The 25,821-nt window shown below is 37.4% G+C and overlaps 3 protein-coding genes across 6 annotated transcripts in view; 1 reads left to right on the top strand and 2 right to left on the bottom strand.

Moving 5' to 3' along the window:
* capn5b (calpain 5b) overlaps window positions 1–5,547 on the bottom strand; it is a 28,475-nt gene extending 22,928 nt beyond the window's left edge. For 2 of the 3 annotated variants that reach the window (XM_056262974.1, XM_056262976.1), the window contains exon 1: window positions 5,388–5,547. The gene's annotated coding sequence lies outside the window, so the exon portion shown is untranslated. The remainder of the gene's footprint in view (window positions 1–5,387) is intronic. The other variant, XM_056262975.1, reaches the window with a different exon arrangement.
* Window positions 5,548–6,133: 586 nt separating this feature from the next.
* On the bottom strand, window positions 6,134–18,007 carry cul5b (cullin 5b). 2 transcript variants are annotated; one of them, XM_056262972.1, is made up of 19 exons: window positions 17,900–18,007; window positions 17,115–17,224; window positions 16,793–16,892; window positions 16,484–16,660; window positions 16,218–16,359; window positions 15,984–16,129; window positions 13,802–13,882; window positions 13,518–13,656; window positions 13,068–13,198; window positions 11,850–11,957; window positions 11,024–11,088; window positions 10,767–10,899; window positions 10,500–10,631; window positions 10,291–10,414; window positions 9,155–9,330; window positions 8,113–8,274; window positions 7,818–7,936; window positions 7,119–7,242; window positions 6,134–6,537 (listed from the first exon to the last, which is right to left on the bottom strand). In XM_056262972.1, the coding sequence occupies exons 1-19, from the start codon at window positions 17,921–17,923 to the stop codon at window positions 6,343–6,345; spliced, it is 2,388 nt and encodes a 795-aa protein (XP_056118947.1). In that variant the 5' UTR covers window positions 17,924–18,007; the 3' UTR covers window positions 6,134–6,342. The 2 variants fall into 2 exon arrangements, with proteins under 2 accessions (XP_056118947.1, XP_056118948.1); XM_056262973.1 differs by having other exon boundaries at window positions 13,563–13,656.
* A 2,075-nt stretch (window positions 18,008–20,082) lies between these two features.
* Window positions 20,083–24,562, top strand: slc35f2 (solute carrier family 35 member F2). The gene is made up of 8 exons (XM_056262971.1): window positions 20,083–20,231; window positions 20,331–20,503; window positions 22,033–22,160; window positions 22,248–22,407; window positions 22,537–22,693; window positions 23,712–23,764; window positions 23,870–24,024; window positions 24,285–24,562. Exons 1-8 carry the CDS (start codon window positions 20,116–20,118, stop codon window positions 24,525–24,527), a joined length of 1,185 nt encoding a protein of 394 aa, XP_056118946.1. The 5' UTR covers window positions 20,083–20,115; the 3' UTR covers window positions 24,528–24,562.
* The last annotated feature ends 1,259 nt before the right edge of the window (window positions 24,563–25,821 follow it).

Below are 25,821 nucleotides of genomic sequence, written 5' to 3'. Positions count from 1 at the left end.
TCTTTTAAAGAAAATATTACATTTATTCAGCAACGACGCATTAAATTAATCAAAAGTGACAGTAAAGAAATGTTAGCAAAGAATTATATTTCAAATAAATGCTGCTTTTTAAACTTTCTATTCATCACAGTATCATAAAAAAAAGTTTATCCCTGTTTCCACAAAATCATTAAGCAGCAAAATTGATTTTCGAGATGTTAATAATTAATAAAGTTAATAAAGAAATGTTTCTTGAGCAGCAAATCTGCATATTGGAATGATTTCTGAAGGATCATGTGACACTGAAGACTGGAGTAATGATGCAGAAAATACAGCTTTACCATCAGAGGAATATAACATTTTTAAATATACTGAAATAGAAAATACCTTTTTTTAAATTGTAATATCTTAAAATATTACTGTTTTTACTGTATTTTTTTATCAAATAAATGCATCATTGATGAGCATAACCAAAAATATTTTCTTTCAAAAACAACCCCAAACTATCGAAGTACTGTATATCTTAAATGCCAAATACAATAAAACAAACTCTATTTGATCGTTACACATTGGTCACATTGGTCAGATGTCTAAGTGGGCAGTTCTGGGTCAGAATAAGCGGCATTGTGGACCAAACAAAGTCATACGTGTGCACCTGGCCAGACTCCATGAAAACGCAATTAGACTTGACACACAAAAGATTTACGATGACAATGAAACTGCTTTTTAGAGATTGATTGGAAGGAACACGTCGCTCTAATCTTGACAATCTACAAGCCACACTTACTCTGTCTGGCATGAGGAGATGAAGTCAGACGGCAGGAACTGTACCTGCAGAACAACCATGTCACTGTGCCCCGGCACTGCTGTGACACTTTGCTTTAAATCCAGGTTGAACTGGAATGTATCATTACAGAGTTGTATTCACCACAGAGACTGGTAGAGTAAAAGCGATGCCTACTGGGATGAGTGTGTTGGATTAACACACCTCTTCCACTGACTGGGGAATACCTTTTTTTGACTGAATGAGTCTATCTATTCAAGAGTTTGAAAGTAGTTCAGATGACATCTTATCCAGAAACACCACGCCATTTATGTTCAAATGTACAAAAAAGGATCCTTCCGTCCATTTCTCTGCACATTTCCGACGACTTGTCTAAAAAGCATGGGCAGTCTGTCAATCACAGCTCTCTCAGAGGCTAGTTTTGAGAGCCGAGCTGCGGTGAATTATTCATCTCCATTCCCAGACCTTCAGGAACATTAATTATGTCTTCAGCTTTCTGCCCATTTTCTCAGCACTAATGACAGAAAACCCTAGCTTATGTCATTCTACCGCCACATTTACACCATTTCTGCAGAGAAAACGTAAAGACGCAATATCAATGTTAGCAAATGAAGCTTCTTCCATATCGATGATCTCGTTAATTGGCGATGATAATAATGATATCATATTTGCATGTTATACAAACAACATAATGATAAATTATGTTCATTAAAGGAATGTTGTGGATTCAATACAAGTTACATAAGCTCGACAGAATTTGGAGAGTAATGTTGACCATCAGTGTTGTTACTAACTAAAACTATTAAAAATCAGTTCCTTTTTTAAATAAAGCTCAAATAAAATAAAATAGAAATATAAAAACAAAAACTTAAAAAAACGTATAAAAATAAAATTGACGAAAGCACTTAACAAAATAACGAAAAACGAAATTTTTAATATAGGGCCTAAACATAAATGTCGATCAAAATGTTAATACATACTATATTTTTTTTAAATGATTACCACAAATAATTTCTCCATTTTATTAAAGAAAAGCTAAATCAATGTTACAGTGAGCAACTTAACACGAAGCTTATTACATGAAATCTTCTGTTGAAACAAGTGTATTATTTGTGCTCGTAAACTGCTTAAGTTATTATTTTTAATGTTTACATTTATTCATTTAGCAGAAGCTTTTATCCAAAGTGACTTTCAGTTGAGAAATACAACAAGCAATATATCTAAAGAGGCAATAAACATAAGCAGCACAATTAATGCAAAGTTTCAGTCATCGTTCAAGTTAGGAAAAGCTAGAACCGGGAGGGATTAAGGAATAGTGAGAGCATAGAGGAAGTAATAATGAAAGCATAGAGGAAATATAGTATCTATAAAAAAAAAACATGTTCAGCCTCCAGTCAAGTCACAGAAGAGATGATATTTCAGCTGTTTCTTGAAAATTGTGAGGGATTCAGCTGTCCGAATGTGGTTGGGAAGATCATTCCACCAGCAAGGAACAGTGGTCCAGCCTCGAAATGAGAAGTTGTGTTGCAGGCTCAATTAGGAAAGGCCTGATCATCCTGATGTTGTGCAGTGCTACAAATTCATTTCCATTGTAAGTGCCTCATTATGCACCAGATTTTTGCTTCTTCTTTTTTTTCAAGAAATGTGGTAATCTATTTTTTGTGGAAATCAACATTAGCCCACAAATGCAGTTGACTGAGCTTAACTTACACTGAACCCTGAATTTTATAGCATCTCTTCTTTCTTTTTTTTAACAGAGAACTTGTGAGTGCATGGGTAGGGACTGGTTAGGTACTGGAAACGCTGTTAACTTGATTGTACAGTACACTTGACTGGAGAACCGGGGGAAATGAAAACACAGCAGTTGGACTGCCAGCACAGCAGATGGTGCCTGCCTTGTCTCGTGACTGACTCGTGACATCAGTGAGATGTCCACCACACAAGCAAACGGTCTCTCCTCTACACGGTCCTCCTGACGATAGGAAGCATGTAGGCAGTGCTGATGCTTGCAAGTGGAATTCAAACTTCGGGGTACCAAACAGTACAACTGAGGGATTAAAGTAGCAAGAATATTATGTGATTATGCATCTGTTCAGAAGCACCATATAGGCCTTATGAATTTGCAATGTTAAAACTAAGCTTAATGACAGATGTAATGTGCCAATTGAGACCGATAGAGGCCTTTTGACTCTCTCTCACACCCAACTTATGCACCGCTAGCTCATAAAAGTTTATAAGCGGGGTAGTGGAATGATGTGGTTTATGGTCTGGGCTCGATTAAGCATTGCGCTTCATTTGAAAAAGAAAAAAAACAAGAGTGAGACCCAGAATATTGAGTTCCTGAAGAAAATGCACTGTATGAATCCCACGAGACAGCAGGGGCAACATGGTGCACTACCTACTGAAACTCCTACTGTGCATTAGAAGTGTAGGTGGTAAAAAGAGTGAGAGCGCAAGAGAGGAAGCTGCACTGGAATAGCTGGCAGAGAAACAGTGTGCACCAAAGAGCTTGATGAAAACCCCCTCCCCTCTCCGACAAATCATCATTTCAGGGTATCCCACCTGCGTCACTGCAGCCACCTCATGAATACATTTAGTATGTCATCTCACCAGCCATACAGTACACCTAGAATCACCCCAGTACTCCATGACTCCTTATGCCTAAAACATGCATTGCTAAGTCCATCACTATCGCAAAATATGCTCAATTCAAAATGTACTGCAGACAGTGTTGGATGTCTCAACACTTCTGGATATTACTTCTTATTTATTTGGTGTCACAAACAACAATAATTGTGTACTGTTTTGACAGAAATACACATAAAAATCACAGAGGAACATCCTCAACCCATTCTGGTAACACTTTACAATAAGGTTAATTAGTTAACTACATTAGTTATCATGAACTAATAATGAACTGCACTTCTACAGCATTAATTCATCTTTGTTAATGTTAATTTCAGCATTTACTAATACATTATTAAAATCAAAAGTTGTATTTGTTAACATTAGTTAATGCACTGTGAACTAACATGAACAAACAATGAACAACTGTATTTGTATTAACTAACGTTAACAAAGATGAACAAATACTTTAACAAATGTGTTGCTCATGGTTAGTTCATGTTAGTTAATACATTAACACTCTTTTCACTAAACAATGAACTAGTTTGAGCCCTGCTGGAAAATACAATTTGGTGGTTGTTATTAGATGGTGGTTGTAATTTGGAACACGGAGGCTGTTTTTTAGCTAGTCTAAAATAATCATCATTAGCTTGTAAATAAACCAGCTGCTTGTTAGTTATTACATGTATGGTGGTTAAGCTGGTTTATATAATATGGTGGCTGGCTAACCATCTAATGAACAGACTCGACCAGCAATAGAACAGAACTAGTTAGAGCAGTAAATTAGTTATTAGCCCAACTAAAGAATCAATCTTAACATGGTAGCGGTATTTTGGAACATGGTAGTTGGTTTAGTCTAAGATTATCATTAGCTGGTAAACCAACTTGGACCAGCAACAAACATGCAGGTATCAGTTGGTCATTCCAATTTGAGGTGGTCAGGCAGGAGGTTTTTATAACATGGTGACTGGTCAACCAGCTAATGACCAAATGTGACCAGCTAATGACAATCAGCTAGAACAGAACTAGTTAACTAGTTAGAGTAGTAAAGTCAAGTTTACTAGTAAATGTTTTGGGGCATTTAATTTGTCATTCCAGTTTAAAGTGGTCAAGCTGTGGCTGCTCAACCAACTGACCAACTAACTAATAATCTTAGTTTAGCTAGAAACCAGGTACCATATAATGTCCATATAATTTGACTTTATACTTTATGGAAAACAAAATTGCTTTGCACAATAATATAGGAATTCTCCTTGAAAGATATAAATAAATGAATAAGCAAACTAATTTATTACTTGCGTGATTATTAATCAATAATAGTCATCAAATGTAGCCTATCTAATTCATACAAAAATATATTAAAACAATGTAATGTATTATAATTACAAATACTTCATCTGATTAGGCCAAACAGATTACATTACTACCCAAATATTGACGGAACTGCACAATAAGGTTTTACGATTCAAACACTAAACATGTCATCAGATCATTTTGTTGCATTAACAGTTCTGGGTTAAAACACGTTATGTTCCCGCTAACGACTGATGGACTACACTCCTGTCAGACCGGTGGTCAAACTTATCTTAATAAGAAACGCAAGGCGTGGGGACAACTAATTAACAACGTGCCACGGAAAGTGATTTCCTTTCCTGTTCAAGAACAATTGGGCTCTGCTTTACCCGAACGTACCGATCAGATGCAGTAGGCTTCCAGTTCACACACTGGCTTTAAAGACATGACAAATTGTGCCTGGAACAGCCAAGAATCTCCACCAAATAAGAGCGCGATATTATTATTTTTTTCGCCGCTGCACGCGTCCCGTCAGGTGGCAAGATATACCTCTCGCGCTCGGAATTTACATAAATCAGCGCGCTCATCTCGTTTGTTCGGGTAATTACAGTCTCGCATTCTAAACCGTGTCAAATTCGATCGGATGTCACACACTGCTAGTGTAATAGATCAACACGGCCTCGTTGCTTGTGAAATAATCCAATACCTGAGCACAACTCCAGTCCCACGTTGGCGTCTCTCTCTCCGGTCCTCCCGGGATCCAGCGACGTTCTTGCGGTCCCGTGCAGCCGTGGCTCTTCTCCGAGCTCCGGATCACTCTCACGCGTGTCTGGGAGGGGCCTACGAGCGGAGGGGGGACTCCTAGTCTGAGCATGTGCAGCGGGGTAGACACCAATGTATGCCCAGCAGACACATACACACACGCGCGCGCGGTGATGCATTGTCATTTTTGTTGAAATAGTGCCATTATTCAATAGCATTAGCGTGTAACTCAACATAATACTACTCTTGCAGTATTATTATAATCAGAAGCTACTGTCCATCTCATCAGCACCATGGACAGCGGCAGTGTACATTTCTAACTTGCCACTAGGGAGACAAACTAAACAGAGACTGTGAACTGATGGGTAAAACTACTGAGGAAAAGACGCCGGAAGCCTGCAATTCTCTGCAATAACATACAATGCTGTGAATCATGAGGATAATTTAATCACTAAAAAAAGGAATTGGTCTTAACTTTACATTATCTTAATGCAATGAAAGGCACGTTGTCTGCGATTGGATGTTCAGAGCTAGGATAAGCTAGTGGTGATGAACCCAGAAAGAACACAGCTGGATGTCTTTTTCAGAATGTAGTCATATTTTCACCTAGGGTGTTGGCGTCGAAACACATTTAAAAGATGCATTTAATATACATTAGCAACACAGAATTCTGCTCATTTTACTCCTCTATTTCTTTCAAAGTTCATTTTTATTAATTTCATAGATTTGTGAAGTAAGGCAGGGATATTTCAGCAATTTCTCAGCATGATGAGTGTTGAGATCTAGTCAGTCATCCAGCAGGCCAGGCTGGGCAATGAGCTGAAATCAGATATGGAACCCTCCAAAGGAGTGCTAGTGTCTAAAAAAAAAACGTCCCAGAGTGCACTGGGCGTGGTAGGCTACGCCATGTAGATAAACGTGTTAATGTCCGTCTCGTCCCGTTTGATGTACTTCTGTTCTATCAGCCACTCGATCTGCTCTTTGATCATCTTTTTCTGGGGAAGAAACATGTTCTTTAGGATCTCCACCAGCTCCGTCTGAAGCTGGGCATTGCTGATCCTCTTCCTCATCTTCATAATCTGAATGATAGCTTCCTGTACAGAGTGAAGAAGAGGAGTTTGGTGACAAATGAGGTTTCCTTCAGTGTTAGCATGTCTGAGAAATGTCTAGACTTTAATGTTTCTCATGCTTTTATAGTAGACAAGTAGAAACTGCCTGTGCCTGCATATGAATATCTTTACAAAACGTAAAAAAATTAAATGGGTAAGTTGGACCAGATGGTAAAGTACCCAGAAAACATCCTTCAAAACCATTTGAAAAACATCTGAGGATGCACCTCATGAAATCACTATATAATTCCCATACCTGTATCACTGTTTGCTTACTTCACTATTATTCTAAAATGTGGAAATAATAAAGAATCTAACACACACACACACACACACACACACACACACACACACACACACACACACACACGCACAAGCACACACACACACACACACTGTTAATATTATATTCGAACACTATCCCCTACCCTATGATATATAAGATGCTTTCATCATGGGGACCAAGGTCCCCACAACATAGGGTTTACCAGGACCAACCAACCATCCATCCATCCAGACAGATAGATAGATAGGAGTGTCAGTGATAGGTTCAATAACTCCAATACCTGTGTGCGTAGTATCCGAAGTTGCACTATGCCCTCATTTTCTTCTTCACGCATTCTCTCTGTGGTGAGTTGTAATCGACCAATCAAATTGATCTTCCCTCTTTTCTGGACCTTTGAGTTTTTTCTGTGCAGAAGAGATAATTTCATTGAACTGAGGTCTGTTAAAACATGCAATTAAGGAAAAATATAGTAGTCCAGCAATATTTGTAATTAATAGAAATACATATTTTATGTATACACCATTAAATACCATTCAAAGGTTTGGGGCACGCGTGTGTTAAAAGGTTTTTTAACACACGCGTGCCCCATTTTTTTTTTCTTCCAGCAAGGGTGTTTTAAATTGATCAAAAATGACAATAAATACTTTTTACATTATATTTCAAATAAATGTTGTTCTTTTGAACTTTGTTCATCAAAGAATCCTGAAAAAAAAAATTCCACAAAAACATAGTAGTAGAACATAGAAAATAGTAGAAAATAGTTATTTTAAATTGTAATGTCATATTCACTGTATTTTTGATCAAATAAATGCAGCCATGGTAAGCATAAGAAACTTTCCGACCCCAATCGTTTAAACGGTAGTGGATGCAATGTGATGAAAATATACTTTCTATTATGATTCATTAACACACATTTTATAGCATTACTTGAATTATTCAACATTCTTCATCAAATGCAAACAGTGATGAGTGTCCTTACATTAAAGAAAACTCTTGATTGATGTAAAATACAGAGCCGTCTGCGAAGTCTTTAGGAGAGCCCACCACAGGTTCATATGACAGGACCTGACGCTTTAGTTTGGGGAAAGCTACAAGAGACTACACATTTAAAAACAACAAACAACCAAAAAAAAGGTTAGGCAGTATTAAGCAACCAAAAGTCAATGTCATATCAGATCCCTTCATTTTCATTCCACAGGATCAGACCATGTTCATCCCATTGCTAACAGAGAATAGTTTTAAGGGAAATGTCATCAAAATAAAGACTCCGTTACCCAGAGGGTCCGGCGCAGCTCAGCGTCTGGAAGTTCCGTGGCTAATTTCAGATTCTCAAAGCTGATCCTCTCTCTTGGCCTTTGGTTCCAGGCAAACAGCACAGCTAACTGGAATGTCGTAACTTCTAAATCATACTGCCCAACTTCATTCTTGAATGTGATCTAGGGATAGAAGAGATGAGACCAATCTTGACCTGTTCCCTTGACATGAAGGAGCCCTATAAAATGTCAAATTTGAGACAGAATCTCCAAATCCAGTGCAGCAAGAATTTCAAAGACTAAATTCAAGTTTACAGCAACACAATTCACAGTAGTACAAACTTGTGAGCATCAAAGTTCAGCAGTTTTTTCAAGGGCTGTAACCACAAGTCCGACTCAATAATTAGAAACGGTCAAATTGTTCATCCCCAATATTTGACATTCTTGAAGCTGTTCTGCTGTACTCCTTTACGCACTGCTCTGTTTGTTGTTAGGATGAAGAAATGTTTTAAAAGTTAGCCTACATTTTTAGCCTCATCACTCATCAGTGTCAAAATGATTGGAACGGCCAATCCAATCAAAGAAGGCGGGCCTTACTGTTCACAGATGACGAGTGTGAATTCCAACACAATGCTTTAGTTTTAACGGTGTAAGTGAGCATGGTAAGTAGCTAAACATTCAATATTTGACAAATGTGTTACAGAAATGTTCAAGGACTGACAGTAATGTCCAATGATGCAAACTACTCAACTTTTTCATGAAATTTCACTGTTTCGAATGATTTATGTAATTCATAACTGAATGTGACAAGACAAGAAATATTTTGACGTAGACATACGAATAAGAGTGAATGTGTGCATTTTTTAAAATAAAATATAATTTCCAAATAGTTTAATTTGATAACATCACAACTACAATTGGACCTAGAACTTCTTTCGCTGTTCATATTTCTTATTCTTTTTTGCCTTAATAGTCTTCATGGAAAACGTCTGGTTTTGTCTCTCCCTTATTTTCACAGGAAGTAGAGCATCCCGTTATACAAAGGGCTTAAGCTGCCACTCACAATGCCATTGGACATCAGATGGTGCCAGTGTAATTTTCTGCCACTGTGATTTTTCTTGTAAAACTCCTCGACTTCAGGAATGAGATCTTCTAGCTCGGTGGGCAACGATACGAACACTTTCTCTGAACTCCGAGACCATGCTCCCGCATTCAAGATCTTTATATTGACAGAGTCAGCTATAGTGTCAAGACATAAATAAAAATTAGTTTGAATGTACAACAAAACAGTTCAGAATAGAGGCCTGCACTCCCACTGGAACCAACGCAACAGAGTGCGGCGCGGGACAAGATTTAATGGGCGAATGTGGGTGCGAGCGGTTAGATACTCATGTGTGTGGGCAAGGCTTAGTCTTCCCCTGTTTGCTGCTACTTCTGATCACTTTTAGAGGGAAAAGCCGCCCATAACTGCATGGTGTAGTTTTCTCTGTAGTAATAGCATATTGGTGAAACAGATTTGGCAAGCGATCCAGTGCATATCTGTGTTTGTGCTCTGGAGAGCGTCAAAGGTTTCTATTTACAACACATTTTTGCAGCGTTGAGTAAATCTCCAACATATCTGTTGATTTCTTGAACGCAATGGCCAATCAGAGGTGTTTAAGTTAGTCAGAATCCACTTACCACTCAAAACGACTGAGTATTTGTGTATTTGTACTCGCGAATCCTCGCAAACAAAGTGTAGACATTATGAGAGGTTAATTTGTGCAGTCAGCTTAATTGATTATAACGTAACTTTGTGAGATTGTGATGAACTAAAATGAGTTGTAAAACGAACAGCTTTTTAGTGATTATAAAGGGAGCGCTCTTTGTGCGCTTTCTGCAATGCTAATCACACATGTAGTAGCCTATACTGTACTTGCTTTTCTGTTAAAATTAACAGTGCTTTGTGAATGTAGATGCTTTAATAACAAATAATATATCGGGAGTGTTTATGCTGAGATGTGTAGGTTGTTGCTAGGCGGCCAAACTTGAAATTATTTCATGGATGTACTGAAAAAATCTGTTTACTTTTACCTGAGGACTTTTGTGGGCGGTAGTGGGACAAAACATGAATGTTGCGGGTCGGAGTGGGAGAAGGTAACATTTTTGCAGGAGCAGAGACCTCTAATTCAGAAGCATCATAAGACAGTCATATCTGACCTGGTAATGCAAGTTTGTTGTGTTTATGCATTTCTTTGAAGGATTGATTTAAGTCTTCTGATACTTTGATGTCCTGGAACATTCTGGCGAGCTTGTTCACGTAATCTGCTGGCATACCAACCTCCTGTACAGACACAAAAGTCACTCGATAGAGATTCACTAAAAAGTCTTTCATCAATAATTACAATCACGTTCTCAGTTCCACTTACCCTGAGCCACTCCACCATGTTCTCTTCAATCTCACTGTCCGCAGAAATGTCAAGAATAAGCCTGCGAGTCAAGTGCGCTTTGTGGTACCTCATGAAGACATCTTTGTTCTGAACATACTTTAGAACCAAGAGCTGTAATCAGTAGATAAAAATAAATAATTAACGCATTGCATCTGATTTAGCAGTTGTGAACAGAGACGTGCAAAAAAACACTGCCACAATAAAATACAAATATTTAGTGGACACTCCACCCACTCACTCCCTCACCACTTCCTTCAGCTTGGCCTCTATTTCCTCTGATGTGAGTTTCTTGCTCAGTGGAGTCTTTCTAAGGAGCATATCACAGTAGTTGGCCAGCAGTTCTGGACATTTGGACTCTGGTTGTGTTTTTAGACCCCCACTGCACATAAAGGACAAATAATTCAAACCAAAACCACAGTAATTCAAATATATCCCAGATCTACAGATAAAAAAAGCAATTTTTCAAAAGATGTACAGTATATGTATATATTGAGATGTCTTACCCTTTCTGTTTTAGAGGGAGCTCCAGTTTAAATATTGTTGCGTCATTCACTACTGCTTTGTATGCCTGCGTAAACATGCATGTATAATATGGTAATAAATAATAATGAAAAATGGAAATCACCTCCTCTCCACTTCACTTTTCAACATGTAAAAAAAAGATACACTATTTTGGGGTCAGTAAGATTTTTTGGTCACACTTTAGTTTAGGGTCCAATTCTCACTATTAACTAACTATTAACTATGACTTTTGCCTCAATAAACTCCTAATTACCGGTACTACTTATTAATAGTAAAGTAGTTGTTAGTAGGTATTGGGTAGGATTAAGGGACGTACTAGAATATGGTCTTGCAGAATAAGCAGATTTGTATTTTTTTAATTTGGCAAAGCTGAATTTTCAGCATTATTAATTCAGTCTTCAGTGTCATATGATCCTTCATAAATTATTATAATATGCCGATTTGGTGCTCAAGAAATATTTCTTTTTACTATCAATGATGAAAAGAGTTGAGCTGCCAAATATTTTGGGGTAAACCTTGATACACTTTTTGTTCAGGATTCTTTGATGAATGAAAAGAAAAAAAACATAAGAACAATATTTATTTAAAATAGAAATTTAAATGCATCCTTGCTGAATAATAAAGTACTATTTTTTTTTTTTTAAATCTCACTGACCCCGCCTTTAGTAGTGTATCTTTTTTATACCTATAGATTATATGAATATATTGTATTATTATTTTGTCCAATAAAAATAAAAATAACATTAATAAATATTATTTTCCTGTGAAGTCTTTAACAGTGAATGGTTTGGATTTCTTGAGACTTACTTTATCCCTGGCTGTTAGGAAACGTGGGTCATCTTGGAATGCATCCTTAACTAATTTACTAAAGCGGTTAAACAATGTTAGGAGTTGCTCGACATATTTTTCAGAGTCCTGCAAAAATAAAACATCAATAAGTCATAAAGAGCAATAATTAAGAATTTTGAGAAACAGTTTGGAACCATATTATGGATTTTAGGGATATGTGCCACGATTCATTTCCATAATTTTTAAACTGAAATTTTACAACCGACTAGTCGAAGAAACCCCCAGATGACAGTCAAAAACAGTTTGTATCAGCGATCCATTTAAAATAGCCTACTTAATCTATAAATCAAACAGTCAAATCCCATACTGAATTCACTGAAAAATAGATCATATACATGCGCTGTGCTTGCCTTGCATTATGATAATTGTACATTATACTTAAGCGTTCGGGTAGTTCACCCAAAAAAATTTATTTGCTGTTATACGACAGGAAGCTCACGCTCCAGAACGACATGACTATTTGCCGAGGCTTTGGATTACAGGTAATAATGCTATAAATAATGTTCAGTTTCTTGCACAGACCGACCGTCTGGAGCCACTGGTATTAATTTTGTTTTGCCTGTATATGTTTTTTTGACTCTCACAGTGATGGTCGCCGTTGACTTGCATTATATGAATCATCAAGGACTATGGCTTCAGCTAAAAATCTTCTTTACTGTTCTACTGAAGAAGAAGAAAAAGACACCTACATCTTGGATGACCTAAAGGGGTGATTTTTAGGTAAACTATCCCTTTAATCAACTTTAGATAATATAGACATATTTATTAATATCAACTGAATCACAGGCAGTTCAGGACCAGTAAGTACAAGCCTAATAATAATTACAGAATTCCTCAAATAAAAAGTCAGCCCATGTCAAGCTATTGCACCCACCGCTTGCACATCTGTGTTTGAATGTAGCCTTTGTAAAAAATATAAAGCAAAACATAAATGTGCAAAAAAAAAAAAAAAAACAGTAAACAACTAGTATTTCCAATGTCGACTAGCAGCAGCGGTTTCGTTTAGTAGACTAGTCCCACACATCCCCAAAGCATATGCGTAAAAATAATCATACAAATTTACAAACAAGGATTAATAAAAATGAATGACTTCCTATATCATTCAGTGATTGCCTAACAGCAACTGGACTCGTGTTCAGGATCCATGATGCAAGTGCAGCTACTGTCTCTACTCACTGAGGTAATGGTCTCCGCTGTGGCCACCATATCAGCCAGACCTGCATTCAAGATATGATCCTCCAGGTCTTTCAGCATAGGCTCAATCCCACTGGGCACTTTGTCCATCAGCGAGAACATGAGGTGCAGCTCTGTGGAAACACACCAACAGCAGAACAAACACACTTCAATTACATTAAAACATATTGAAACAGTAAAAAAAAAAACATGAAGTTCCTGTCTATGGAGCTCTAAAGCCAAAATACACATGAATTAAACCAAGTATTCCTGATGCAATCTACACAAATGTGGGATTTCCTTCCCTTTAAATATAACAGTTGTATGCTGTTGTGTTTGTTTACAATGTAAATGGGTTGGTGGACTTAGTGATTAGCACACAAACACACAGATGGTGAGATGGATGGGGAGGTGTTGGCAAGATATAGATGGGAACTGGGTCCCATTGCCAACCTGAACTTGCTGAGCCTTTGGTGCCAGAGCTCCTGCCGTACTCACTCTCTGTCTCGTTCCGCTTGATCATTCCCGGACATTCGGCCAGGATTGTCTCTTTGAACGACGTCACCAGCGCATTCACACAACACTCCATTAGCTGAATGAACGCAAAAGGCACAAACTGAGCACCCGATGTTAGTATGCGAAAAAGACAAGTGCGCACTACACGCTGAGCATTATTTAATAATGCGGCACACCACGGGGTCTTGTTTAGGAGCATTTTTGGAGCACGGAACACTCACTGCCTGGACGGAGTTACATTCACGTCTGGTTTCCAGATATCGAAGTGCACGCTTCTCCTCTTCTCTTAACTTGCCATCTGCCTGTCAATCAAAAGCGTCACCTGGGATAAACAACTCTCAAATATTGTGACACATCATTATGAAAATTCAGAAATGTGCTGTGATTTACCGTTCATACACATAAATGCTTGTTAAACAAACCATCAGAGTAGAAAGCTGTAGTGTCAACTAGAGTTGTCATGATACTGGAACTTCTAACTTCAATATAATACCTTGAAAAATATCGATATTCTATACAATTTTTGATATTACAGGAAAAAACTGCAACAACATTATGGGTATAAAACCTGAACAGTTAAGAAAATACTTTGACTATGGTCAAAAGTACATTATCAACTGAAACTCAAAATCAAGATATCCAGTTGCTCTGAAGGTGATTATATAATAATAATAATAATAATATTATTTCAAAAACAGAATTACATTACTATAATACAACTGCATTGTTAAATAAAAATATATATTTCATAATACGTATATTAATAATTTTACTTTACACAAAGCATTTCCTTACTTGTAAGAGTTAAACCCTCAAGCTTTCATTTTGGCAAAAAATGCACCTTCTCATTACAAATCTAGTGAAATGCTGTAATTATATGTTCACAAAAATGTTGGAAATTACTTGAACGTGAAAAAAAAGCGCTAAGCGCATTAAACTCACAGCACAACAGAGATGGAGTTTGCGACATTTATAGCAAACTGAAATGTTCTTCAGGCCTGTTCACATAAAGAACGATAACTACAACGATGACTACATTAGCGTTCACACCAGCGGACGATATCGTTCAGTTTATTCTAAGCGCGCTGAAGTCGTCTGCTGCTTTAAATGCTCGAGCTATTTAGAGCAGGATGAATTCTGATTGCTGTCAATGTTTTTAGTGTTCATCAGCTGGAAAAAAAAAATTCTGGAAGCGATTCCAATAATATCATTTCTCAGTGGTGTTATCGTTATGGTATGGAATTAGAATCTACTATTCTTTTATATTTAGAACGATTTTTTAGAACTTATAGTTCTCGTCCTTGGTGTGAACGGGCCTTGAAAACACAGAACCATGAGCTGCTTGAGTGTAAGGGTGTGTTCACACTTGTAGTTCACTTGGTTCATTTGGTCTGGACCAATAAAAACATTTAGTCCTGGTTCGCTTAGCGTTCAGATTGGCATTTTTAACACCGAACCTAAAGATACCAAACCTAAAGGGATAGGGATAAGTTCACAACCTAAATGGGTCGGCTTTTATTATGTATTGCCTATTTTTAGATGGAATTTACCAAACATCCAAAACAATGCTGTGTGCTGGGCTAGATGCGCTCGTATGCGCGTAGCCTACATATTATGGTATTTTGACCTGCTGAGAACTTGTGAAGAGCTTATAAAGTGTGTAAAGAAGTCAAAACAGCAGCAGGAATCCCTCCGTCACTCACACAAATGAAGATCTGCTGCGGGGGGACACGGTTCTGATGCCTGTACTGAACTGTGATGGGCAACATCACGACTATAGGCCAATTCACACCGAACAGACAAACGCCAACAAACACGTTGGTCGTTAGATTTAGAATTTTATGAAAAATAACTGTCGTGTTCACACTGCCCAAACAGACACCGACAAACGCTGATTGAACATGTTCAGTCAGATGAAAACAATGCCGACAGAGGCAACACTGATCCAACAAAACCCAACAAACTGGTTTGTTGGCGTTTGTCTGTGCAGTGTGAATTTGCCTTATGATGAGAAAAATCAGGTATGCTTGAGCATTCTGTCCTTTATAGGGTCTCATCTTCCTGTTTTTAGTTTGTTTACATTTCTTTGGTCCATGTTGCGTTCATATATCGTTCGAACTGCACCAGAGTTCGTTTGGAAGGGGACCGAGACCACTTTTTGTTTGGTGCGCACCAGGGTTCGGATGGCAGCGTTCACACTTATTCAAATGAACCGTACTAACAGAGCAATCGCAACAAGGTTCGTTTTATTCGAACCAAACATGCCAAGTGAGAAAATGGCGCAACTGACTATATAAATGTATAAAACCATTTCAAATTTTCAAATATTCAGAATCGATATGTTATTTTTGACAACACTAGTGACTAAGTTTAGGCAGGAGAGCAGTTTAAAAATACACTCACATATTTCATATAGTTCTGAACGCCGTTCTGTTGCAGATAGGAGGGTGCTTGTGTCTTGTAGAACCTCTCTGTGGAATCCAGATATGCCTTCTCAAAATTCTCTCTATAGATCTGGAGCTTGTCATCAGTGTTGGAACACAAATTCACTGTGAGACAGAGCAAAATACAAGAGTGTCCATCAGGAGAGGTCCATCTAGACAGAACCCGAGTGGCTTAGCATTATAATAGTTTTACCATATGACTCGCGCACTCCGATGACAAGCTGAGAGTCGAACGCTTCTCCTAATCTCTCAGCATGGACCAGTTTCATGGCACTGTCCTGGAGCCGGTTCTTTATATTACAGAATATAGACTCGTTCCATGTGTCTAGCATAAGCTTTGGCAAAAAAAGAAGGAAACAGTTGATTAGGATAGATGTGCATCTTAATGTTGTGCATGTATTGTTACAATAATAACAACTGCATTTAAGTGATAATATAGATTGATAATATAGAAACCACCTTTCTAACAATACTGTCTTCAACACTGGACTTCTTATTGCTCCCCTGGTTGCCCAGCAGGGTGATCTCTAACTTGCAGAAGGGCTTAGGTAGAATATCACACTGTGTGAAGAACTTCCTCCACTCCACAATGTAGGCTTTAAGCAAAGCCGTGTCATCCTGGTGACTGAGTACTCGCTGAAGTAGATCAGAAAGAGACTCAGCATGCATTGATTACAGGACTGGGATTCCAGCAATTTATTTCTTCAGAGATATTTAAATATGATCTTCACTTTATTAGAGTAAGTGCAAAAGTGGTACAGTACGTACTGCCTGTGCTTGCTTGATGAAATCTAGGATGTCTTCTTTCAGTGCCTGGTGAATTTTTGCCGGGCCTTTGTCGTCCCATAAACACACTGCATGGACGTCTCTGCAAGCCAAACACAGTATCAAGAGATGATCTAAAATCAGATTCTACTCATTGTGCAACAATCTAACCTACTGTATGTTGTTAGTTCTAGTTGATATTATTGAGGTGACCATCAGACCCAAATAGCACCATTAGTTAAATAAATAAAAGTCTGGATGTACAGTACACTGACTTCTTGATATTTCAGTCAGCCCAGACTATGTCACATCGAAGACAACTTACGAGAACAAATCGAACCACTGCTGCTTAGTAACTGACTCCTGACGGAGTAACTTCAAAACAATGGGCCGCATCAAATCCCATTTGTCTTCAAACTGCAGGGAGCCTTTATTCTAAGAAAGGAGATCCAGGACAATAAACAGTTCTTTAAAAATATGTTATGGGTTTTATGCATTTAAAAAAACATTACATTTCATTAATTTTGCATTATAGCAAAATTTTAAAACACTAACAGAAGGTACAGTGCAATGTAATAAGTGTAGATAGATTATTACAGCTTTATCATACAATATAATAAATGTAGATGGATTATTACAGCTTTATCATTAGAGACCAGAGGCACCAGGTGAGCTTCGAGCTTGACATAAACCAGATATGCACAGGCTGAATTATATAAGTCATTTAAATGATTAACTTTTGGTTTGCAATTTTATTCAAGAAAAAAAAAAGAAATATATATATATATATATATATATATATATACATATATATATTATTACATTCTCATGATCCACACAATGCAGTCCAATGATAGCAGGTAGTTTTATGACTGTAAATTGTGCAGTGAGGAGAGACATAGTTGAATAGAGCTCTGAAACCCTAAACATTATAATAGCTCAAAACCTCACTAGCTGCAATGAACAACTCGAACAATGTAGTTTCAAATGAACGCGACATGTTTAGCGAACTAATTAGAAGCGCACAGTCAACGGCTCATAGGATCGCTGTCATAACACTGTGGGAGACGCAAACGATGCAAAATATTCTCACATTGTGGGACCTCCTACCTTCAATAAATTAGACGTCGCCATGTTTCTTCAACTTGAACCTCGTGTAATCTCGCGATGTTTGAGAAGGTTTGGTTGCTAGGGAGAATTGAGACAGACTGCATCAGCTGTGTGTGTGTGTGTGTGTGTGTGTGTGTGTGAGACACACACACACTTTATTAATGGAGCAGTTTATGCTTATATCTGCATAAAGTAGCTTTTGTCTACTAATTTACACCATAGACTGATAGAATTTATTTTGTTATAGGATTACACGATTGTTTTTATCATCATGCCATTAAAGTAGTGCCAGTGAGAAAAATATTTCATAAACAAGGAATATTGACATGTAATCTAACGTTAGCAGGGTCAAACGAATAGTCCTGTCCTTGGTGATAATCTGGACTGGAGTCGGCATGCTTGATTGAAGGACAAGATGACTTTCTTTCCCATAACAATCTGAAGGCCGACCAGGGGTCCAGCTGCAACTGTAGTTGCAGATATAGACTCGTTTTGACATCACAATTCTCATTAATCATTGATAGAAATAAATGTAACGGCTCAGTTAAACATGGCGTTTCCAAACTATTAATCTTTCAAATAACTTAAGTACATTTCTGATCATAGACGATATCTATGTTTCTGATCGATTTGATACATGTTCATTGCACACAACTTCCGTGTGTGCTGCCATTGGTCACAATTTAATAAAGAGGAAGTACAATCAGCTCCAATTGGCTGTTTGGGAAAATGGGCGGGGCCTTAAGTTGACCGAGCGCATTTATGATTTCTCGCTTTCATGGAAAGATGATTCTGTGGTTGGGTTTTTATCTGATTATTCGTCAACTACGGACATGACGGATCAGTTATATTCAGGTACTTAACAGACCCTTGGTTTTATTCTTTTATTTGTAAACACTTGCCGTCGTGTTTTTGTAGCGTAGCAAATAGCATGGCTAACTGAAGAAGGCAGTGAGACCGTTTGCTTTGCGCTATCAAGCTACAAAGCTTCTAGAAAGACTAAAACGCAAACGAATTCATTTTTTTATGAATGAGTTCACTCAATTTTGATTTCAGTGGTCAAGAAATAGTTTAGTCTATTAAAAAATTGTCTAAAGTGCCTGACAGGTCGCCACGTGCTCTGAGTAGTGCCGCATTACAACCATAACAGCTTCAGATGTTCCGGATTTGTGGCCGAAGCGCTAGTCTGCATATGTAAACAACAGAGCTATTCAGTCAAACTTTAGCCCATTTTATTATTATTTTTTCGGCTTATGCGGATGTTTTGATTAGGTCTTTATGTAAAATTAATTAAAAGTAAATTGTGATTGCTACATGTTAATCTTTAGTATTTTCAATTATATATATTTTGTTAAGAGGCTGTTATATATCTTGATCTAGTGTAGGTTTTCTAGTATATTGTACACTTTTATTTAATGACTATACTTAACGTTGGCGAGTATTAAAAAGGCTAATTAACTTTTTTAATTTTTGTTTTATGACCTGTAAGTTAAACATGGAAAGCTTATTTTTATTAAAGAGGCCTACTTGAGGTCAACATTATTGGGTATGTGCATTCCTGAAGAGATTAAGATTATTTTCTCAACTAATTACTAGATGTTACCCAACATCATGTGACTTGCATTAAAGGATTAGTTCACCTCAAAATTAAAATTTCCTGATAATTTACTCGCCCCAATGCCATCCAAGATGTTCATGTCTTTCTTTCTTCAGTGGAAAAGACATTTCAGGATTTTTCTCCACACAATGGACTTCAACGGTAACCAAATTGTTGAAGTCCAAATCAATGCAGTTTCAAAGGGCTTTGAAGAGCTCCAAAGGGCTCTGCACGATCCCAGCTGAGGAATAGGGTCTTATCTAGTGAAACGATCGGTCATTTTCAAAAAAAAAAAAAAATTGATCTACTTTTTAACCACAATTGTTCGTCTTGTGCTGGTCTGCGACACGCCAGGCATTACATAATCACGTTGGAAAGGTCACGCTGGACGTAGGCTGAAGTACCGCCCCATTGTTTACAAGCGTGGAGGAGGATCGTTTAAATTTTGTTGAATGACATTTGTCTTTGTGTCAGTTTATTGTTTAAAATGGTCCTTTCGTGTGTGTATCCTGGATGTTTAAAACAATGGGGCGGTACTTCTGCCTACGTCCAGCGTGACCTTTCCAACGTGATATTCTTCATACACTTTCTCTGAATTTTCTAGGTCTCTGTGTAAAATATGGATCGTGAGGCAGGAGAGGACTTGTTTACGTATGGAAGCTTGGGAACTCTCAGCCGCTGGAGGAAATTCCTCTGTGGTCCTCGGAATCTCACGCTCAAAGATGTATTTACATGGTGTGATTTCTATTTTATGGTTTGAAAATGTTTTTAAGTGGCAGTTGTCTGCATATTCATGGTAATTCTTTCATAGTAACTTGAGAATTGTGTTTACAGGCAGCTCTTCAAAACTATTGTAATGGGTCAGGCCCTGTCCATGCTGATATGTGGGACGGCAGTTACATGTCAGTATCTGGCAGATGCTGGGGTAGAGACGCCAATGCTGCAAAGCTTTCTCAATTACACCTTGCTGCTGCTCACCTATACTTTAGCCTTAGCCTTCAGGAGAGGTACGCTGCAGCACACCTTCCCTGCATGGAATCACTCACTCACTCACTGCTTTTATCAGATGTTTAGAAGGGCAGAATAATGTTGCCATGACCATATTTATCATAGGATTGCTCCAGATTTTAAATAAACTTATTTAAGGATTCATGCCTGTATGGCCAATCTTGTGGATTAATGCTGCCTTCACGTGCTATCGAAATTATCATAAATACAAGTTTCCTAGTTAAAAATTGGACATGAACACCCTCTCAAGTTGTATTTACCACTGGGAAGCTTGGGGATAATTTTGATACAGAAGTTCCCGAGTGGGGCGGGCCATAAACTTTAAACATGGTGGAGAGAAAACAATCGCTGCTGTGACTGAGATTCTTTAGTCTCCCCCCCCCCCCCCCCCCCACAACAGCTACATCACCTTGTCTTGTTAAAATGGTCCATATTGACATATTATGAATAATCATTTGAAGCGTATTGTATGTTTTATACACAGGCTGTATTTGACCGAAATTCCAGAATTGTCAGCAAGCTGACTATCTAGATAGCATGGTGAATATTTAAATGGTTGTCAATGAATGGGATGCTAAATATCATTTTGGCTTTAACTCTTTCCCCACCATTGATGGAAATTTCCAGATTTCTGTGTTTTCACTGATATATGGTAGGGGGCGCTATGACACATCTTCTGAAAGAGGACAGAATCTCCGGATCAAAACACAGGCGAAGAAGTAGACAAACATAAACAAACAATAGCATATACTTATGTAAAATAACACGATCATCATTAAGCGGCATATAAATCAAAACTGCCTAATGTTACCGAATGAAATGTCGACCCAGGACGAGCTATAGGACTGTGCAAGCATTAGGTGTGTTGATGGACTCGATCGACTCCATCTATGTTTTGATCATCATTCTGAATCCGATCCAGATGTAGTCTTTGACAAAAACAAGATTTTCTCAGCTTTTTGCTCAATGTTGCTTTTTTATGAAACTTACCCACACTAAAGTGTTGATTAAAAAAAAATGCATGAAGCTAGAATAAAATGGGTTTTCTGTTTAAAAACAGAGAGTATGCTCTTTCTTTTGATGTATTGCATGTTCAGATATTCATGTAACAAAATATTTTGGGGGCCATGAAAATTGTTAAAATTATCAAAAATGCTGGCGGTGGCTGGCAACTTAAAAAAAAAAAAAACTCTGGCAGGGAAAGACTTATTACGATTTTTCCAATAAATGGGGAAGAATACACCTGGTGTCCTCCATGACTCCTGTTCTTTTCAACAACAAAGCTCTTGAATGTGACGAGTTCTTAATCACAACTTCAGAAGTAGGAAGTTTCTGATAGCAAGTGAAGGCAGTATAAAAATCTTTAAAATATTTATTGAGTGTTCTCAACATCCAAAGTTAAAATGTACTACTCATAAAAACCTCATGTAGTTTTCATCCAGCAATGCAAGTTAGTACAGAAGATATGCTATATATATATTTTTCAGTTCACAGCTTGGATTAATCCTTTTTCCCCCCCATAATTTAGGTGAAAGTAATATTGTTCAAATTCTAAAAACAAAGTGGTGGAAGTATTTTCTGATGGCTTTTACGGATGTGCAAGCCAACTACACTGTTGTAAAGGCATACCAGTTCACTACGCTTACAAGTATACAGGTAAGAATACATTCTTCGTACACACACACACTTACTACTTTGGAGTGTTTGTGTCAAATATAATATAATATCTGTTATGTGTTGCAGCTGCTGGACTGTTTTGTTATCCCGGTTCTGATGGTGCTCTCGTGGATCTTCTTGAAGACTCGCTACAGACCATTGCATTTTGTAGCTGTGGCCGTGTGCTTGTTTGGGGTCGGGGCGATGGTGGGAGCAGATCTGCTGGCGGGGAGAGACCAAGGCTCAAGTAAGTACTGTACTTTATACTGGGGGGGGGGGGGGGTTATCATAGACTGTAGTTTGTCTGTTGCTTGAAATCGTGCACCAGAATAGTTGATCTGTGTCTCTCTTTCTTGTGCTTTTTCTGTCACTGCAGGTAGTCATGTGTTGTTGGGGGATGGACTTGTGTTGATCAGTGCTGCTCTGTATGCAGTGTCTAACGTCTGTCAGGAATACACTGTGAAAAACCTGAGCAGGGCGGAGTTCTTGGGCATGATAGGGCTCTTTGGGACCCTCATCAGTGGTGTGCAGATGTAAGTTTTATGTCCACCACCTCATTTTCAAAGGGAATGGCCACATCATGAGAAGTCCTCGCTTTTGAAAAAGAGAAGCGATATGTACACTACCGTGCAAAAGTTTGGGGTCAGTAAGATTGACAGAAGGACATTTTTATAATGTTATCAAAGATTTATATCTCAAATAAATGCTGTTCTTATTAAAGTGACCCTATTACATTATTTTTAAGGTGCCTAATTTAGTTTTGCATCCAAGGTCAAAAATTTACATGCAACCAAGGTAAAAAAATAAAAATAAATCATAATGTACATTGCACATCACCTCACTGAAAACGGTTTGTCCAAAGACTCCTTTCTGAGAGCCTACTCTGCTCTGATTGGTCAGATGGCCCAGTCTGTTGTGATTGGTCTACTGCTTACAGCATGTGTCTGAAACAAAACGCCTATTACCATATTTGAATTTCAGCTCCGGAGGCTTTCCTCTGTGCTTGATACACCGTGATATGAACGATGGCGTCGGTTTCCGGTATCAATTCCAGCGCAAGTCCTCATCATTGGATATGCAGCACTGAAAACGGCGTTTTCTCGCATGTCTACAACACAAACCAAACTCTTCCAGTCAAAGGAGATGTTGTTTGCATGCAGCCAATGAAGACCATAGGCTGGCATTTTGCAAATGTGTTACATTTTAGAGTATATTAGTGTTTCCACAAGAATTTTAAGCAGCAGCAACTGTTGATGATAATTGAAAAGAAACATTGATAATAATAAGAAATGTTTCTTGAGGTCCAAATCAACATATTAGAATGATTTTTGAAGGATCATGTGACACTGAAGACTGGAGTAATGGTGCTGAAAATTGAGCTTTGCTATCACAAGAATACATTTCATTTTAAAATATTCTAATAGAAAACTTATTTTAAAGTGTTATTTTTCTCAAAAACATTACAAATCTTACTGACCCCAAACGTTTAAACATGATTGTAAATCATTAGCCCTAGTTCCTTTTAGGTGAACTGTGCTTTTTGTTTTAAAGGGCTATACTTGAATCCAAAGCTATACCTGTCATCAGCTGGAACTGGAGAATAAGTGCGTAACTAAGTGTAAAATGTTACTTTTTTTATTGACATTGACTTGAAGATAATATTATCTAGTTAGATTATCATTAGATAACTAAATATTTGTATTCTGTAGGCCTGCTCTTTGTTGCGTATACTCTGTGCATGTATGGGCTGTACAGTTTCATGCCTGTCATAGTGAAGATGACCAGCGCCACTGCTGTAAACCTCTCGCTGCTGACTGCTGACCTTTTCAGCCTCTTCTGTGGCATTTTCCTTTTTCACTACAAGGTGAGCAGTAGAAAGAACACATTTTCAGAAAATTTTCAATAAAAGTGCCACAAAAAAAAAAGATTTACGCATTTTCCAATATCTTCGTCTCAGTCCTCATGCTGAAATAATTGGCCATGGGTGTTGACATTTTGAGTGTTTGCACCGATTCTTGATATTTCTGTGGATACTATTTTATGTTTTAAATCTTTTAATGAAGTAGTTTTAGCTTCTAGAGTTTGCTTGATCACGTATATATATTTTTTCTTCTTTCTTCACAGTTCACAGGCCTCTATATCGTGTCTTTTGTGGTGATCACACTTGGTTTCATCATGTTCAACGTCGTACCGACCTACACTGGCGATCAGTCGTATGCCACTGATGACGAGGTGTATCATCTTGCTTCATCTGCTGATGTCCAACAAGAGGGAGCCGTAGATCGGCTGCAGAAGGAAGGGCATGATCTGGATAGAACAGGGTCCAATCACAAAGCACATTGCAATGGGCACTATTCCCTGACATAAAGCTCTACAATGTACAGTAATGGATTTCACAGATTGTCTTTAGAAGAGTTTGTATTTTTTGCCAAAGACAGTGTTTATTTTTATGGATTTTAAGTCCACTTCAGTGTGCCTTCAGTCTGTATTTTTATATACACCAATTTGCATATAAATTGCAAATTGAAGTTCAGATGGTACATTCAAACAAGAAAAATATATTTCATAAAGTTATGCACTATGATTTGAACAGTACTACCTTCCAGTATTATTACTTGTATTAACATTCTTTAACTTTGTATTCTTGATTTAATACTTTTTTTTACTTGCATTACAAAATTATGAAAAGCTATGAAACTGTAGATCGAAAAATAACTTTTCATATTCAACTTGTTAGATGTATTATTGGTATTGAACATGTTTTATGTATGTTTATATTTTATGTATCATGTGCACATTTGGAGTTATTATTTATGACCATTAAAGTGGTTTTATGTTTCATAGTTAATCAGTAATAGTGGTGTTTGTCAAATATGCTAAGTTGGCTTTACATTATAAAGGTTTTGGCTTATAAAACTCCTGTTTTTAGACTCCTGGACGATTCACCAGACTCTATAAAAGTTAGTAATAGTTATAAAATTGTATGAATATACAGTAAACAATAAGGTCCCATGTTATTTTTAGTCAATGCACTTTGTTAGAGTAGGCTATTTATATTTGCTAATGTTAGTAAATAATAAAATAAAAGTTCATTTCTGGTTCTTGTTAGTTCAGGTCCATTCAATAATGAACAGATACATTTTTTGTAAGTAAATGTCGAAATTAATGAAATGCTTTATAGATTTAATTTTCATTGTTATTTCATGTTAAACAACTGGAACCGTATTGTAAAGTTTTACCAAAAAACTATAGGTTTGTATACCAAGTTGTATTGGTGGTCCTGCTGGAGCAGTGGTTCTCAACTCTTTTTTTTTCTTTTTTTCTCTCTTTTTTTTTGTCTGTTGTCTTAATATTTGAAGGCTCCCCTATATGAAAGCAGAAGGTTATATTGTTGGTAAGATATTGGAATTATGACAAAGCTGCTTGTTTGTTATCTTTTTATTAACATAAACTGGGAAGCCTATATTAAATGAATTTTGTGATTCCTGAAGTTTCAAGATGTTAGAATAAAATGCTAATTTAAAGTTTACTGAGGAATGTCCCACACTCTGGTTCTAGAAGAGCAAGATACTATTCAATTCTAAATGATGGAAAAACAGTTAAATCTATAATACTTCCAAGAATTCAAGAGTTCGAGTGACAGCAGGGTCTGCTGGGTTCT

This window comes from Rhinichthys klamathensis, unplaced genomic scaffold (genome assembly GCF_029890125.1).
Source record: "Rhinichthys klamathensis goyatoka isolate OS25496 unplaced genomic scaffold, OSU_Roscu_1.1 h1tg000197l_1, whole genome shotgun sequence".
Taxonomy (NCBI): Eukaryota; Metazoa; Chordata; class Actinopteri; order Cypriniformes; family Leuciscidae; genus Rhinichthys; species Rhinichthys klamathensis.
Note: the sequence above shows the minus strand (reverse complement) of the source record. Positions and strands in the feature narration are given on the sequence as shown.